We start from the raw sequence: 18,108 nt of genomic DNA, 5'->3' as shown, positions 1-18,108 counted from the left end.
AGGTATTTGTTTATAATGTAATAAAAGCCTTAATTAATTTATTCTCACTTGACGATTCTTGCTCTAGTCAACCCAAACTCCACAATTCTTTGCACATAGTGTTAATTAATTGAAATGGAGTCAGATTATTAATATTAAGGTTGCCATAACAGGTTGTACCCAGAGGTTCATCACATGTCAAACAGGAATAAATACATAATAAAGTGTTCAAAAAGTATTTTTGACTTATGCTGAAATGAAAATGGCATGTCTTTGTACTAATGAGGTAGAGTGTCTTCATTGGAATTCCTTTGTTCAGCTTCTGCCAAATAACAACTATAGAGCATGGTTTGGGGGAACTGTCAGTAATTTATCACATAATACAATCTGGTGGTTTGTGTGGCATCTTTTACCTCTTCAGTCAAACACGTCCCACCCCGATCCTCTGTTGTGTCCTGTCAAACATCATACTCATGTGTTCCACAGCTGCAAAAAATCTCTTCATTCTGACTGAAAGGGACCCAAAAAGTCAAAACATCCCACTCAATAGAAACAAGCTTATGCTTATTTTGATACACACATTTACAAATTCAGACCAAAGACACATTTTATACAAACTATGCCATTGTAAATCATGTTCTGGTTCAAAGCCATTTGCCTGCATATCCAGTGTAACACTTATGATGTATATTGTATAGGAGGGGTCAAAGCTTTTATGACCATCCTAGCCGGGGTGTAGTGGTCCACTTAGAGAGAGTCCAGACTGTGTGCTCAGGCTCAGTTTATGGTCAGACAGCAGTTTAGTGCTGAATTAAAAAGGCATCACCTTCTGAGTGTTTTCCTGCAGGATTCCTGTGGGTTGTTGCTTTGGCAGAATGTGTCATAACGGCTCCCTCTGTTTATTTTACTCTGTTTAAAAAAGCATTCACGCAGCATGTCTCTTCACACCAAAGCATGCCTTCTCCTTCACTGCTTTGACGAGGAAGAATGTTTCGCTGATCTGTGGCCTTGTTCTTTAAATGGTTCAGACACTTCATCCTTTACACAATTTCAATTTGATCATATTGTCCTGACTTATTTAGCTGAGGGTTCCACATGTGTATGTGTGTGTGTGTGTATGTGGGGGGGATTAAAATCATTTTCCTACACATATGATTAAAGAAAAATAAGCTTGTTTTTGGTCCCTAGACCCCTATTTTGATCAGAAACTCAGTGTTAACTGTGAGGTGTATGTACTAAAGCTATCACTGTCTACCTAAAGGATAATATGTGTTTTACAGAAGTTCTCTCATCTCTTCTGCTACAATCTCCTGCTGTTGTGCCTTTGAAGACCCTTAGACACAAAGGTCATGCACTGTGGCCGATCCTGTTCTCTCAAATTTGTTAATGCTTTTGTGTTGTCTGGGGGGTTGTTACAACTGAACTAATAAAGTTGTATTGTGTTGTATTAAAAGACTACTGTAGTTGAGAAAAGATGTCTGTGACCTGGACCACCTACAGTTTATTTTCACAGAGGGGTACATTTTATTGTGAAAGTAGGAATGTATGACAGCATTTATCTTGCAAACCATATGATTAATTTCTGACTCAAATCCTCTGCTGTCATTTTCACCTTAACAGGCCTTGGACAATGAAACTTCTATACACATGTCTAGACAGAATGGAAAATGCCTGGAGAATTATATATGTGCTCTTAAAAATGATTGGGGTTTACCTTTTCCAGATTGAGAGAGGTAACCTCAGTGCTGAGGTCTGGTGTTTCTGTTTTTGGCTAGTACTGAGTCGTGCCTGGATAGAAGGGTTAATTAAACGTTTCTTGGCAGGATTTAACAACCTGCTGACTGACAGACACTCTTAGGTAATCCCCATCCTCTCCTCAACCATTGATAACATCTCCAGGCTTGTACTGGGGAAAATTCAGCAACACTGTGTACATTTGAATTTCCTGCGAGATGAAGACCCATTGATAGCAACTACCACAACCTGGTACACTACATGAGTTCTACATGGGGGATAAATCATACTATATATATATATATATATATATTTCTTTTTTTTTGGGGGGGGGGGGGGGGGGGGCATATTGACAATAGCAAAACATTAGTATAACAATGTACATTGAAAAGAGATAATAAGATGAAATGGACCAACATGATGTCTCTAAAAGACCTAGACTGACCTTTCATAACCATCACTTGAGGTACATTTCTGTGAGGATTGAACAAGAAAAAACTACAGAAACATTTCCATTTCCATTGAAGGAACACAAAGATATATTATTTTTCCCTCCAAAGAACAACATTGTGACTCAAATAATATGTTAAATATATTAAAAGGTAAGCTGGTTAGTTGGTATAAATGTTAAAAGGGTTCAAATCTCCTTGCTCATTGGAGGAAAAGCTCTCTTTTTGAAGTTTGTTTTTGGGGAGAATATGCATGTAAAAATGTTGTCTTTGATGTTCAGCACATACAACATAAGGAGAAATACTGTAATGTGGAACGAACGCCTCTTGTGGCTGGGTCATTCCTACAATCTGGTGCTTTTTGGACATTTACATTTACATTTACATTTACATTTATGGCATTTAGCAGACACCTTTATCCAAAGCGACTTACAACAAAGGGTGGACCTCGTAACTTTTGAAAAGTTTTAATTTCCCATTCTTGAAATACAATTGAATCAGAAGCAGGACATGTCAGGTACTTCAAATAATTTCTAGGCATATCCCACACAAAATATGTCCACCCTGTTACTTTACAGTATACAATACTAATGCACTGACCAGATAACAGTGTGGACATTTAGACCTAAATGTAGCCATTACTCCGTGTGAAGAAGAACATGCTAGATCACTGTACACATATACAGATGAATTCAACAAATGTTTATCAACATTTTATTAATTTCCTTCCTAATCTAGCGTAACAGTGTGGACATGTTATGCTTGACGTAATCAATTAAGCACTACAAAACATTGAACATTTGGTGAAATAAGGCATGGATGCTTACTTGGCTGTCGACATTCAGCAGTGTAACAGGATGGACAGTCGTTTTAGGGATACAAACAAATTGGATGATTCTGATATTAAATAATGAATTAATTATGTTGGTAGAAAGAAAACAACTCAATGTAATGATAATAAAAGATGTGGAAGATTTGTGGACTTTATGAATAGTATGTTCAGTGGAAGTTGGCCTTTGCTAGACACTAAAGAAAATGTGTGAGAATATTGATAATGAATAATATTTTTTTTAAAACTCCCTGAACCTCACACAATCATATCAGAATCTACAAAGTATTTGCTCCTGCAAAATATCAATCTATATAATAACTTCTATGTTCAACGTGACTGATGTGTGCAAGCCTCAACATTGTTATTCTTATTATCTCTTTGGTCTATCCCTTGATTAGAACAACCTTCCCCACTCGGTTTGGCACAGATCTCTCAAGCGAGAAGCACAATGATTGCTTTTCTCCTCAACACGTGGGGCAATGTTTTGGGCGTGCACATTTACGTCACTACGTGTGAACTAGGAAGTGATTTAGCCAGCACTAGCAAAGAGGTTAGCTGTCAGTAGCGCAGGGCGCTAAAAGTTTATTTTGATAGTGACGCCGCTGTCTAAATAAGCTACTTCACAGAGACCTAAAAACATGTTCAGGGAGCTTGTGGCAGCTACTTTGCAAGTCTGCAAATGCTAGCACAAAGAAGTTTACAGTTGAGTAAGTCAAGTCTCCTCAATGTGGATGCAATGCCGGTGCCTGCTTAGTAAGATACTTAAATACTAGCATAGCAAACCAGCCTACAATGTGAAAGAGTAACATAAAATGTGGGCAGCATGCTAGCTACCTCTCTCAATTTTCATTTTGCTGGTAACATTTTTAGCAAGGTAGCTAGTTTGTCTTCATTCTAACATTAGCTAACTTAGCCACCTACCTGGCAAAATTGACAAAGTATCAGAAACAGAGCATGTGGCTAACTAGTTAGCTACTTACGTTATCCGTCTATATACAATTGTACATAGCTGGCTAAGATTTGAGTTTGTTATCCCACCCTCACGATGGTAACTTTCAACTTGACTGTACTGACAAAATCTGTTCCCATATTAGCAGCTAGCTGTGTTGAAATGAGTAGGCCTAGCTAGCTAAGTTAGCTAGTCCTGTTTGTTGTGTCTTTAGTATTGCATTATGTAGGCCTACACTCACTGTAGTACATGCATGTCCAATTATGTTAGCTTGCATTATTAAATAACATTATTATTACATGACATCACTGGCCAACCTACAGTGACAGCTTTCTGAATGATCCACCACTGTCAAACACCCCAGCATTATACTGTACACAGGCTTGTCATTGGGTGAGCCTGTTTTGACAGTCAGGAGGACTGTTCTGCCCTTGTGCTGTCGATGCCCCTGTTGTCCTTCTACTTATGTATCTAGCTACATTATAGACAAAAGTTGTGATTCTTAATGTGTTTGTGTATCTAAGTGGCAACCCTGCCACTTGATTTGGGAATGAATGGTGGGACTGGAGAAATGTAATGATCACTCTAGATGGAAGGACTAACAGTCCATGTGATTAATAGTAGTTTTATACAAACGTCTATTTTAAGGCTACATTGTTTGTGAAACAACCCTGTCTCACCCCATCATAACACACAATATAGGCTATTAATTGAAATGACCATTAAACAGCAGTTAATATTGCAGATTTGACCTTTAAGAGGTGGGATTGTTAGACAGTTAATGACTAGAAATGTTTTACTTTTATCCTATAATGTGTCTAGCCTATGCTTTCACATTCAAGTTAGGCCTATGTCAAATTGCATCGCCCCTGTACATTTGTTTTCTTGTCTCTTTCTTATATTCTCTCCTTTTAGGTGTCAGTCAGGATGCCATTCTTACGATGGACTGATAGGCTATGATGCATGTCAAGTTATGCTCTGCTTATGGAGAATCTAACAATGAAGTCTGCCGAAGAACGGCAACCTTCGCCTCCCTTGGCCGATTCACGGTCCACCCAACAGGACCAAGTATCAAGCAAGAATGAAACGGGGAAAGCCGTTGGGTTTGTGTTGGTGCATGCAGGTTTGTGTATCAAACATTTCATATAATTAGCCTCGTCACCAAGTGATGAAAATGATATTATACTGTTTAATAGATATAAGTAGGCCTATTACAGTGAATTACTATGCAGTGAAAGCGAGGCAAACATGATTATTGTGTGATTGGATTACTTGCTGTTGAGACAATAGGCCTAAAACAGTTTTTCCTTATGCATTTGGTTACAGACCATTTGTATGTGTGTTTGAAATAACTGTTAATTTTATCTGCTTTCAGGGGCAGGATACCACTCAGAATCCAAAGCTAAGGAATACAAGCATGTGTGCAAGAGAGCTTGCCAGAGAGTGAGTTTGCACATGATTAGCCTACCAATCTCATTACCAACTTCATTACTATTATCATTATCAACTTACCATTATTTGGTACTGATATTTTATTGAATAGGCCCGGGTCTCTAAGTATTCATGCCAGAGTCAGGGCGAATTCCTTTTAAATTACATAAATTCTGTAAATTAATTGAATTCCAATTAGGCAGGCAATTTGTTTTTATAAAAAGGGCATTCATTTTCAATGATTTTTCAATAAATTGAAAAAATCTGACCATGTTCCAATAGTTAGTTTACTGTTTACTGTGCATATGACTAATAAATATCTTGAATCTTGAATTAAAAATAAAATGCTTTGGAATTTAAATTAGAAAAACACAAGGAAACAAGGAATTTGCCTAATTCATACCCTCTTGTACATTGCGTTATTTAGGCTTTAGATTAGGTCTATTTTATGTTGCAGACACAGAGGAGGGATAGCTGATTGTTAAGAATACAGTAAATGGGGATCTGATTTGATGACGTTGATTAATGGAGAGAGAGATAAAGTGAGATGAGGCTCCAGAGCACTGGTAATGTGCAGGATGAAAGTAAGGGGAGACGTGTTTGTAGAGGAGGCACTATGTGCCAGGGAATGTGAGTTATGTGTTGATAACACTCCATTGCCAGCCACAGCTGTTCAGAGCTACACAGAGAGAGCCAGAGTCACTACACGCCTAAATGTAATGTTTTACGCTTTCCGATTTTAAGTTACAGCAGATAAACAGCAGTTTTATTTAATACTTCACCGTTGGTATCGGAGTACTATCACAATGAAATTACAGTTTTGAGTGTAAAACCCCCCATTCACCCCAGAATCAGTTGCTAGCAATGAATGGGCTGGAAATCAGTCTTTTTCCAATTCAAGTAGGCAACATCCAGAGACATGAGTGATTTTACAGTTGGGCGATGCGACCAGAAAAGGAACCAATTCTATTTTATGAAAATGTTTCTCTGCGACTTCAGCAACATACTGTACCAATTGGGGGAGAGAATGTCACACTAGCTAGCTACTAGGTTGGCTAACATCTAGATTGTAGGCTTGCAATGTCTGAGATAAAATCACGAGCTGTGTGAACTTGTGAAGAGTAAGGCTGCATAGTGAAATTGATTAACCCATAGTTTGAGTTAAATTTGCAAGGGTGATTTTCTTTTAACACCGTTTGAGAAATAACTGTACTATGCACTCCATTTCTGTCTTCCAGGCTGTTGACAGACTCAAAGCTGGTGCCCTGGCAGTAGAGGCTGTGGCTGCAGCCTTGGTCGAGCTTGAGGTTGGTCACCTTTGAACCAGAGATTGTTTACATAAACCACTATTACACACTGAATCTGAATAGACAAACACACTCAAACTGGTTTTAAAACTTACAATTAATGTGATGCTATTTAGGCCTCAGATCCATATAATGGACTGAATGACTGACAAAAATGGACTGACAAAAATATGACCAGTCTGTATTTAGCTAAAGCTACTTTGTCCTGCCCCGAACTTTGCATGCATATACATGGTTTCTGATGATGTAAGGGGTAAGTTTTCTAGGGGCAAGTTTGAAAAAAAAGGGGTGAAGTTGACAACCTCTCTAGTTGCACTATAGATTGGACAGATATATGTACAGTGCAGTAAGCAGTTCACTTATATAAGTTGTGCTTGTAAAATAATGCTTCAGGTATAAAGAAGCTAGTCATCATCACAGTAATTTGGTACAAGGTTTCAGGACAAAGGGGACCCTGTTGTTTCTTCTCTCAACTCTGTAGAAAAGTATTGTTTCCACTTTATGAAACTTTGGAAATGTAAGCTATGACTGTTTTAAATGTCTGTCTGTTACAGCATGACTCTTCAAAGTGTTTGATATTCACAGGATTCTCCCTTTACTAATGCGGGGATGGGATCCAACTTGAATCTGTCTGGGGAGATTGAGTGTGATGCCAGCATCATGGATGGGAAGTCGCTGCATTATGGAGCTGTAGGCGCCATTAGTGGTGTGTTACTGTTAATGTGTTTGATATTTATGTAATTTTAGTGTATGTAACCTACATGTATGGTTGTAGCAAGGATGTGACCTTGAACAATTCTGCTTTCCCCATGTCTCCACTGCTTCCCTTATCATACTACTGAACCGACCTGAGCTGTACTGTACTGGCCTGGTAATGCAGCCACCATAGTTGCTGGAACTGTGCCTCAAAGGACAAAGAAAATATCTGATCCAGTAAAGTACTGTTCATGTTGGCACAAACATGTAAAAAGGGGTGTAAAAGTGTATTTCTGCCATTGCTGATTCTCTTGCAAAGCCAACTTAAAGAGAGAAATACTATTGGCATCATAAATGGTATGTTGGAATGACCTCCCTAACTTTACCTGGAAGTTAACCAGCTCATACTGTTAACATTTCAGCTTGTCCTGTTTTTTAGGCCTCAAGCAAAGGCAGGTCTCTTGAGTAAGCCCACGTGATCTACTAAAAACAAGAGCCTGGAGGTGAAAGTAGGCTTTTCACATTGAGTCAGGAAAAAACAACAGATTGTTTTTGTTACACTGCATGATGTAACAGTCATCCATGAAATTGGTACATGACAAATGAAAGTTTCTTGGCCCAGATTTGAGATGCCTGTTTTCAAGCCCATGTTTCTGGGAAGGTTCTTTTTTTGAATCAGAGGCAGCATAGACTGATGCCAGGTCTTGTCTGTTCAGCTCTCTGATGCACTGTTCTTGCACCTTAAAAGTCATCAGTTAGGTAAAACCACCTGGATACGACCCCTTTGGAATGGCAATAAAAATGAATGGGAATTCATTTAACTGAACTAGTTTAACCTGACCAAGACCACAGTGTATTGGAGCATTACATCCTTGAGTTGCCACCAAAGTGGTCCCATACTATATATGCTTGGATCCTATTCATGATACATTTTGTTAGGGGAAAAACGCTTTTACTTTTCATGTATTGTATCGGTAAGAATGAATAGTTAATCATTGGATATCTTGAGCTAGGGCAAATGAAACTACTAAGCTATGGTAGACAAATCAATGGTCTCGTTAGCTGCTGCTGAGTGGTCCTATCAATCATTTGCAACTTAATGCAATCATGCTGATTCATTAATTGGTTTCATAGGAATAGCTGAATTAACCCTCTGTATGCCATCCTAGACATGGAATGCTTTGTTGTTAACAGTCAGATTTACCCTCTGTTTTTCTAGGCATAAAGAACCCTGTGTTGGTGGCAAACAGACTTCTAAGTGAAGCACAGAAAGGGAAACTGTCAGCTGGTCGAATACCCCCCTGGTGATCATTCTTTTTATTACTCCCTGACCTCTGCAGAACTCTGATGCTTTTTTTTATTCTAGATATTTTCTGTTCTGATTGTTTGATTCAGAAAGTTGATATGTTGATATGATATGGTAGAGTTTCCTCCACTAATGCCATGTTGTCCTTTCTCAGCTTTTTAGTGGGGCGAGGAGCACATGACTGGGCTGTGAGCCATGGGATACCACCTTGTCCATCAGAGAAAATGGCCACCAGTGAGTATCATCCTTCTGGGTGTCCCATCCCTTCTGGGACATCTCTTAGCAGGGGATGTTAGGTCAGGTATCTCAGTGTTAATCAGCTAGCATAACAAAAACTGTTGTTGTAAGGGAAAACAATGTCATCAACGTGCTAATGAACAACCACCATGCTAGTGAAAACCCACTCACTCTTCACCTTTATGGGAGTGTGAACTGATCCTGGCTTAGAAAATAACTTACGAGAACAAGTTGACCCTTTATACTCCAATATAAAATGCAATAAATATAAAGACCCACAAAGATTTTTGTTGGTCTTGAAGGCTATGTTCATGTTATTTGTAGTTATAGGGTGTTTGCACGCAAACGCACTGATGTGAATCCGAGTGATGAATCTGTTGTTCACAGTAAAGATCAGTGCAGTAGCTTAATGTAATGTGTTAACTGTACTGGAGAGTACTCCAGTTTTACTCTGCACAGTGTGTTCGAGGAAGGCAAGAGGGGACGATGGTTTTTGGAAACAGCTGGTACCACACATATATCTGTCTGTGTCTTGTTAAGAGCTTTTCCATAGGATTATGTAGACATTAAAGCACTGCTATACCGTATGCAACCCATTTGCACGCTGTGACATTAGATGGTCTATGTAACTGAAGTTATTTCATGTCTTGTAATTTCATGCCATCCTCTTAAACACTGATGAATGATTCAGAAGCAATTAAGTGTGTTTATTCATCTGGCACTCTCCCTCCCTCCTTAGAAGAGGCAGCGGCTACATGTTATTTTTTACTGGGCCTGATTGCATTCCATTTAATTTTCTAAATGTCGTAATTGCACTGATTGTATTCCTCTAACCCTCTTTGATTAAAAGATTGAACATGAGCAGAACAAAAAGGACTTAAAAAACAATGGCATTCTTTATCTAATAACCTGTCTGAAGCAGTTGTTTCCCTTGCTGGAGGTTTTTGAACCGTAATTAGGACTTTGTGTATTGTAGGACTTTGTGTATATACTGTCCATTGTTATTGGCAGTTTATATTGAGCGTAGGTCTGTTGAAGACTGCTTCATAATGCAGATCGCTCAATCTGTCTTCTTCTCTTCATTCAGTGTGCATAGAGCTTGTCTTTCAACTACATGTATTTGGTTAGTTTTGATCGGGATGAGTGAAATGTGTGTCTGGTTACTAATCATAGTTAGTTAGCAGAGATATGGAATGTTTTTATTTGGAGAAATCATGCTACAAGTGTTTGTCATATCCTTGAGAAAATGTTTTATGTTTTATGTAGAGTTCAGTTTATCAGCTTACAAGAGGAACAAGCGCAAGATGGCGCTAGCAGAAAAAATGGACACAGGGTATACGCAAACAAAGAAAAGAAGACAATCAAGTGAAAACGTGAGTAATGCCACTTGAAGCAAAGAAACTGCACTTGAGTTACTCACAATCAAAGACACATTCTGTACATATACACTCACTGGACACTTTATTAGGAACACCTGTACACCTTCTGGTTGAGGTGGTGTAATGGTTTGGGGAATGTTTTCTTGGCACACTTTGGGCCTGTTAATACTCATCAATCATCCTGAATGCCACTGCCTATTTGAGTATTGTTGTTGACCATGTGCATCACTTAATGGCCACAATTTACCCATCTACCCATTACCCATTTACCCTGCTAATGGCTACTTCCAGCATGGTAATGCACCATGTCACAAAGCAAAAGTCGTCTCAAACTGGTTTCATGAACATGACAGTGAGTTCAGTGTTCACTGGATCTGAATGCAATAGAACACCTTTGGGATGTGGTAGAACGGGAGATTCACAGCTTGAAAGTGCACCAGAAAAATCTGCAGGAATTGCGGGATGCAATCATGTCATCATGGACCAGAATCTCAAAGGAATGTTTCCGACATCTTGTGGAATCAATGCCACGAAGAATTGAGGCTGTTTTGAGAGCAAAGGGAGGCCCTACCCAGTATTAGTATAGTGTTCCTAATAAAGTGTTCGGTGAGTGAGTATCTACGTACAGTAGTGAGTATCTACGTACAGTAGATACAGTGCCCTGTGTAAGTGATGGGACAGTGAAGCATTTTTCCTTCTTTTGCCTCTACACTCCAAAGGTTTGGATTTGAAATCAAACAATTACTGAGGTTAAAGTACAGATTAACAGCTTTTATTTGTTGATATGTGTATAAGTATTGGTTTCACCATTCAGAAATTACAACACTTTTTATGCATACTGCCCCTATTTCAGGGTAGCAAAAACTGATGGGACAATTGGCTTGACAGGTGTTTCTGGTTCATCAGGTGTGTTCCATCACATCATTTGTGCAGGCATAAGAGAGCTATCAATGTCTAGTATTGATTCTCGGTTTTGCATTTTCCTTTGGAGTCTGCTATTGGTGTCTGTCAACATGAGGACCAAAGAGAAGTCAATGAAAGTCAGAGAAACCATTATGAGGCTGAAATATCAAAACATAGCCATAACCTTAAATCTACAAAAATCAACAGTTTGGAATAAAACTTAAAAACATCATTAAAAGGAAAGAAAGCACTGGTGAGCTCAGAAATCAAAAACAGCCTGGGAGGCCAAGGAAGGCTTCTACAGTGGATGACTGAAGAATGCTCACCATGCTTAAGAAAACCCCCAAAACAACTGTCCCACAGACACTCTCCAGGAGGTAGGTGTGAATGTGTCAGAGACTACCTAAAAGAGCCTGCAGAGTTCTGGAAAAAGGTCTTATGGACAGCTGAGACAAAGATTAACATGTACCAGAATGATGGCAACTGCCCAATATTCACAGCATACCACCTTATCTGTGAAATATGGTGGAGGGGGTGTTATGGCTTGGGCATGTATGGCTTCCACTGGAACTGATTCACTTGTCTTCATTGATGATGAAACTGCTGCAGGATGAATTCTGAAATGTACAAGCAAATGTCACTTTTTGGTGGCCTAAAACAGGGGGACTATGTCTAAAAAGTCTCTTTCATTTTTGAATGGTGAAACCAATATGTACGCAAATACCATCAAATAAAAGCTGAGCATTTCTACTTTAACCTCATTATTGATTTAAAAATCTTTTTTTTCTAGTGTAGAGCCAAAAGAAGAAAAAAATGCTTCACTGTTCCATTACTTACACAAGGCACTGTACACACACTCTTGCATACAAACAGGATACAAGCAGTGGTTACTTGATGGCATTATTTGACAGTGTGGTGTATGAAGATTTAAGATATCTACCAATACGGGTGCACAACAAGCTTTGATTGTTGTCTAACCTTAGAGACTGTTATTGGGTTGGGAATTCAGATATACTATACAGTAGCTTTTATGTCTATTTCAGTCTTTTCTTTTAGTACAGTGTCTGAAGCATTCAGGTGAATGGTAATATCCAATGGTGGTGCATCATGTTTCAATAGTGTGACACTAAGATAGATCCAGATGCTGCTGAAAATTTATTTTATTTTTGGGAGGCTGAAACGAGCAAAACACATCGGGTAGGTTGTTGACGGGCAGCCGAGGTGTACGAGCGGAGTGATCTTGCAGGGGTTTGGGGGCTAACCATTGCTTGCAAGTAGGGAGGGGCTGTTCCCTTTGCCACCTGGTAGGCAAGTACCAGGGTCTTGAATTTGATGCGAGCTGCTACCGGGAGCCAGTGGAGGGTGCGGAGGAGGGGCGTGACATGGGAGAATTTGGGAGATTACACACCAGACGAGCGGCAGCGTTCTGGATGAGCTGCAGAGGCCTGATGGAGGAGGCGGGGAGTCTGGCCAAGAGTTGTTGTTACTTCAAACACAAATTTCACAAATAGGCTAAGGCAAAATATTTACACAGCCAAATTATTTGGTTACAAATGTGACTGAGGCCAAGTGTCGGTATTAAATTATGCTGCATAACACACTTCACTCACAAAATATTAATCCCACATTTTTTAGGCACCAGGACTATCGCATTAGGCTATACTTCTCATTCGTAGCCAGACTGAAAAGTCACCGGAACCTGTAGTGCTTATTTCATCACTTTATCAGTCTTGCTTCTTTGCATTGATTTCTTAAAATATTATTCCCAAATTCATAAGGCTATATGCCTGCTGCATTAGGCAACACTCCTAGCTCTCCACTTTGCATCCTATTAATGATGAATCGGCATCACCTTGAAACTCCTAAACAATCTCTATGGTAAGACTCATCTTTCACCATAGTTTCGTCAAAATTGGGCCAATCAGTGTAATTTTGTAAATGTCACATCTGTATGGGAAGACCCGTCATTCACCCAAGTTTCATCAAAATTGTCCCAAGCGTGTGGCATATGAATGAACAGAGACCGGATTGGTGGGGAACAATTATTATACCTTGGGTATGTTCAGCCAATGTTGTTGTTATGTCTATAAACCAGAAAGACAAATAGTTCAAGGATACATCTGTCATCCAAATTGTAGAAATCTTAAGAAGATGGAGATGGTGCGATGGCACAGTGTTGCGACGGTAGTTACATGGTAGTTACATCCTGTGCAAATGCCCCAGGCCTCAGGCAGTTTACTTGTATTTATTCAAACACACCGTTATTATTTACTCAGTTCAATTTCATTAATCCATGCCATTTTAAGCAGATATTATTTTAAAAGAAAACAATAACTCTGTTCAGCTGTTTGTTGTTTTAGGTGACTTTATGTTTCAGTTGATTTATTTAGGTGCCAAAAAACAAGTTAATGAGGATTAAATGCATTTGAATTGCTTTCCTTTGCTCCTCCCATGTGGTATAGAGAAGACCTACCTGACCTTTTAATGATTTATATGTTGTCCTTTTCCTTAACCACCACTCAATCTCAGGTCTGTTGACACGGCTGCTTTCCATTGGTAGGAATGTGGACCATTTTGTCAACCATAAGGAAGTGATGCTTGAGGCTAATGTTATTGTATACCTTATTTAAATGATGCTTTATATTTGTGTATGTCCTCAGACACATGTCAAGCAGTTGCTAGAATACCAAGATAGAGGGGTTCATAATCATAAGTTTCTATTTGAGGATTCCAGTGCTTTGAGTAGGGGCTGTATCAGAGAATCATGTGGATTTCATGAAACATTTTGATTGCATGTCTGGTTTTGATTTTCATACAGAATGTTTTTTTATGTCAAAAAAAAAAAGAAGAAATCTCATGTTTGCCAAGCCATAAAAATGTTCCCATTCGTTTCTCTTGTTTTTGATAGAGACACAAGCACCTGCTCCATAGGTGAAAGTCTTTGCAGATTATGGATAAAGATGTGGAATGGAAACTGTACTTTCTAATTTAATTCGATATATTTTACAGTAAGATTTTACTTTTTCAGATTTATAATCTCTGCCGTTCAAGAAAGGATTGACTAATGCTAAACTAATTTGTCTTTGTATGTCCTGCCTTGCCCGACCTCAATTCAATTCAATCACTTTATTGTCCCAGATGGGAAATTGGGTTATTTATTTTTTTACCTCGCAGGTGAGGCATGGACACTGATGTGGAACTAGAGAAAGTGAATCAATACATATTTCTCTGCAGCTGGAACCTCCTGAAATGTCTGGTCCCTGGAGTCTGCTGGTTCTAATGTGCCTTGAGACAGGGTTGGTTTTGGAGAGCAGAAATCAAGAAAAGAGGCTGTTGTTTTAAGAGGCTGTTGTTTTTAGCCCAGGTTCACTGGAGATGTTCAGTCTATGGTAAGAGAAGAGTCCAGATCATGTATCATAATGTCCCTCTGCACAATTACCCTGTAGTAGCTGATTTATCGCACGGTCCGGCCGCTCTCTACGATTTGCAAACAAGCCCCTTCCAAAGCAAACTGCAATCAGCGAATAAAAACAAACTTTTAAAAGATCAACAGTGTGTTACCAATGAAAAATGAAAGAGGAGAGAAAGATTAATCGGATCCCCATACAATAAGCTCTCGTTAATGTTTAAAGTGGGTAAAGTTTCAAAGGAATTTTCTGTCAGGTTCTGTGTCAGGGTTTCTTCTCAAAAAGTGGACTCATTCTTTTTTTTCAAGAACTTCTCCCAAGTCTTTGTGTTAATAATCTGATAATTGATTCTCCTCCTATTGTGACTCTGTTTTTCCGTAGGAGAATGGCTCTGGGTGTTTGGACACAGTGGGTGCGATAGTGGTGGACCGGGAGGGGAACGTGGCTTCTGCAGTATCCAGTGGTGGCCTGGCAATGAAACACCCTGGCAGAGTCGGTCAGGTAACCATGGCCATCCTTCTACTTCATACAACTTGAGCATGCATTTAATGTTCAACTTTTAGCTATATGTTTCCATAAGAGATGTTACATGTTACTCAAATCTTCCTGTCCCCTCTCCCTGTCTGTCTCTCCCTCCCACTCTCTATTCATAGGCTGCTCATTATGGATGTGGCTGCTGGGCTGAGAATGCTTGTAATCTGAACCCTTACTCTACAGCAGTGAGTACCTCAGGTATCAAAAAGTTCCCTCCATTGTTTGAATGTTTAATTTGACCTATGTAGAGTGTAAAGAAATCCAACTCTGGCCTGCTTTTACTTGCTTAAAGTTCTGATGAATCGTTTGTTGAGCTTCATAGTACTCAGATACAGATACTGTATGATTTAGGTCTCTTATTTAGCCACACTGAGTCATGGTTTTGATGACCGCTAATGCTCTCCATCCACCCCCCTTTTCTGCAGAGAGATCTACATCAGTTACTTCCTCAGTTGATTGGGTCATTGTGTAGTGCCCTTTGTTAGTCAGCTGCATGCCAGGTGGATTGTGAGGCTCACTGGTTTTGCAGTAAAGTTTAACACGGGACACCTGCAGTGGATGTGATAATGTCTAGGCAGTATTACTCCTCCATGGCCTGGCCCTCTCAAGGTCTGTGAAAATAACCTCAAAATCAACAAGGTGGCTCATCTGGTGTGCATTAGCTAGATGGTGGTGACATCTTGGTATATAGGCCCATTGTCCTTGCATTTGATGTGTGACATCTCCTCACATTGCTTTTTAACCATCAAAAACAACTGCTTTTTTGTATTTTTATCAACCAAGCGGTTCTGTTTTGTTAGTGTAGTGTTTCTCTTTCATGTCTCTCTCAAAGTGAGACGGATGAGCTGAGCATAGCTGGTGGGTCAAGAGAAAGAGGGTGAGGGTGAGGGAGAAGGAGGGCCAACTAGGGAGTCTTGCAAATTCACAGCTTTCCTCAAAGTCAAAATGTGTTTATTTGAGAGGTTCAGCAATAGAAAGGTCATACTTTTGTAGGGGTCAATGAGAGTTACTATGCTATTTTTCTGTAACAGAAGACAGAATCAATTATAATTTGATATTAGGATAACATATTCTACAGTTTTTTCCTCCTCAACTTCTGAACTAACTACTCTTTTATGTCCTGATTATGATAGAATGGTGTAATTTTAGGGGAGGGTAGAAAACATACCAGCTGTCCTGAGCTGCCATAGACAGGACTGTTGGAGAATATGGTGCCGCAGAAACAACAGCATTAGCTTGAATTAGACAAGTGCTTCATTGGCACAGACTCTTTTCTTCACTTTGTTGGAGAAGGCTATAGACAGATTACCAAAATTAACTCAGGGTCCATTTTCTGTCTGCAAAAGTATGCATTTGCAATGTGCTTGTGGACAGCTACTATTTTGCCATTTTCAGGTATTATTTTAAACTATATGCTACTTCATTTCAATATATAAAACAGTCTAAAATGGAGCCTGCTGTACAGGAACAGACACTGGTGTTCATCAACAATTGAATGACCATGAGTTGATCATTACAGTTATGTCTTGTGTGCCGTAAAGGAATCTGCTGAATTTTATTTATTTTTATTACCAAAATGTAAAATGTCTTAGCCACATGCTAAGTAAGTACATATTTTTTAAGCAAAATAAGATTTTCTGCTTTGCCTCTGGTTCTTGTCGAGAGAACCCTGAGGCAGTGGGCTTTACATTTTCAAACTAACGCAGCCTGTCACATGAATAAAGAAACCCTTCCTTTTCATATTGTCTGTACCCATGCCAACAAAGCAATGCCATGAGTGTTTAATGTATTTATACAATGTATATGTGCATGCCTGGGTTTGTGTAGAAAAAGCGGTTTTGATAGTGAAAAGAACACCACTATTCATTTGCTGTGCATAAAGGTTCTTCTGAGATGTATGTTTCTGAATAGATGCTATATTGTCCCTCTTTCTTTTAAGATGGGTAGACATGGGTTTGCATGTAGGCTAGCTTCTGGGAACATTAACTCTTTTGATGTGTACTCCCAGCAAAATGCTTTTCTCTGCATGGAAGCTGATTTGATCAGACAAGCTTAAGTTTGGGTCATGTGTTTTTGGGCCACAGAGATAACTGAAGTCTCTCAGCACCCGAGCGTTGAGTGGACTTAATCACGCTTGATTTCGTCACCACAGGCATACAGTGAGGGATTCAGGTGACTGTGCCAGGAAACACTGGAAAGGACTTGAGTGAAAAGGGTGCCTATGATTTTATTAAAATAATTATTTGGGGCAGGGAAGTGACTTTAACAGCGAGACACCCTATAAAACTGCTACTGACGTTAATGTGCTTCCTCGTGCTGTAATCAGATGCACACCTCATAGCTAGAATGTGACACATACTGCCAGCGTTACTCCTTATGCTCCTAGACCCCTGGAAACCTTTCACATTCATCCTGAATCACAGGCTTGTGGCTCATGTATTTCTGACATAATACAATACAGCCTATTCACCCGCAGCTACAGGACTTTATCAGTGCATTGGTCTGTGATATAGTGGTTTAGGGAGCTCACCACTGAAGTAATGTAGCTTACAGTCTCCACCAGCAACATGGGGATGCAAACGAGATAATGCCCCCATTGGCGATTGTCATGGAGCTGTACTATAGCTAATATGGTCTTGACCCATATTGTATAGAATCTAGATCAAGCTCACTTACACATGGTCGACTGCACAGAGGCTAGTCTGTATTAACCAGCTGAATCACGACAGAAGTGCCTTCACTAGTTTTCTTCCCCTCCAAGACAAACTTCATCCCTTAAATTTCCTCCTTTGGAACATGTATTCATTAGCCACTTAAAGCCATATTGTTATGTGTTTGAATCTTCTAGGTTTACAAAAACACAACCAGTTATTTGCCCTCTATAGTTTGTCACCTACTTCCCCATCTTCCTTTAGCATGGGTATTCCTTTCATGTGAGTCACAATTGAAAAAGCTTTCTTATGGG

General features: G+C 39.4%; 1 protein-coding gene across 3 annotated transcripts in view; it reads left to right on the top strand.

The window, feature by feature from the left end:
• Positions 1–3,544: 3,544 nt before the first annotated feature.
• Positions 3,545–18,108, top strand: part of tasp1 (taspase, threonine aspartase, 1) — a 52,552-nt gene continuing 37,988 nt past the window's right edge. For all 3 annotated transcript variants that reach the window (XR_014554930.1, XM_083695987.1, XM_083695988.1), the window contains exons 1-10: positions 3,545–3,701; positions 4,859–5,066; positions 5,319–5,386; positions 6,613–6,681; positions 7,267–7,387; positions 8,597–8,681; positions 8,838–8,917; positions 10,187–10,293; positions 14,991–15,110; positions 15,263–15,341. Coding sequence is in view for 2 of the 3 variants with exons in the window: in XM_083695987.1 (XP_083552113.1) it covers positions 4,907–5,066; positions 5,319–5,386; positions 6,613–6,681; positions 7,267–7,387; positions 8,597–8,681; positions 8,838–8,917; positions 10,187–10,293; positions 14,991–15,110; positions 15,263–15,341 (889 nt within the window). In the remaining variant the exon portion in view is untranslated. The remainder of the gene's footprint in view (positions 3,702–4,858; positions 5,067–5,318; positions 5,387–6,612; positions 6,682–7,266; positions 7,388–8,596; positions 8,682–8,837; positions 8,918–10,186; positions 10,294–14,990; positions 15,111–15,262; positions 15,342–18,108) is intronic.

Source organism: Argentina silus, assembly GCF_951799395.1.
Source record: "Argentina silus genome assembly, chromosome: X".
Taxonomy (NCBI): Eukaryota; Metazoa; Chordata; class Actinopteri; order Argentiniformes; family Argentinidae; genus Argentina; species Argentina silus.
The sequence above is the reverse complement of the archived record's forward strand: the minus strand, read 5'-3'. Positions and strand labels throughout refer to the sequence as shown.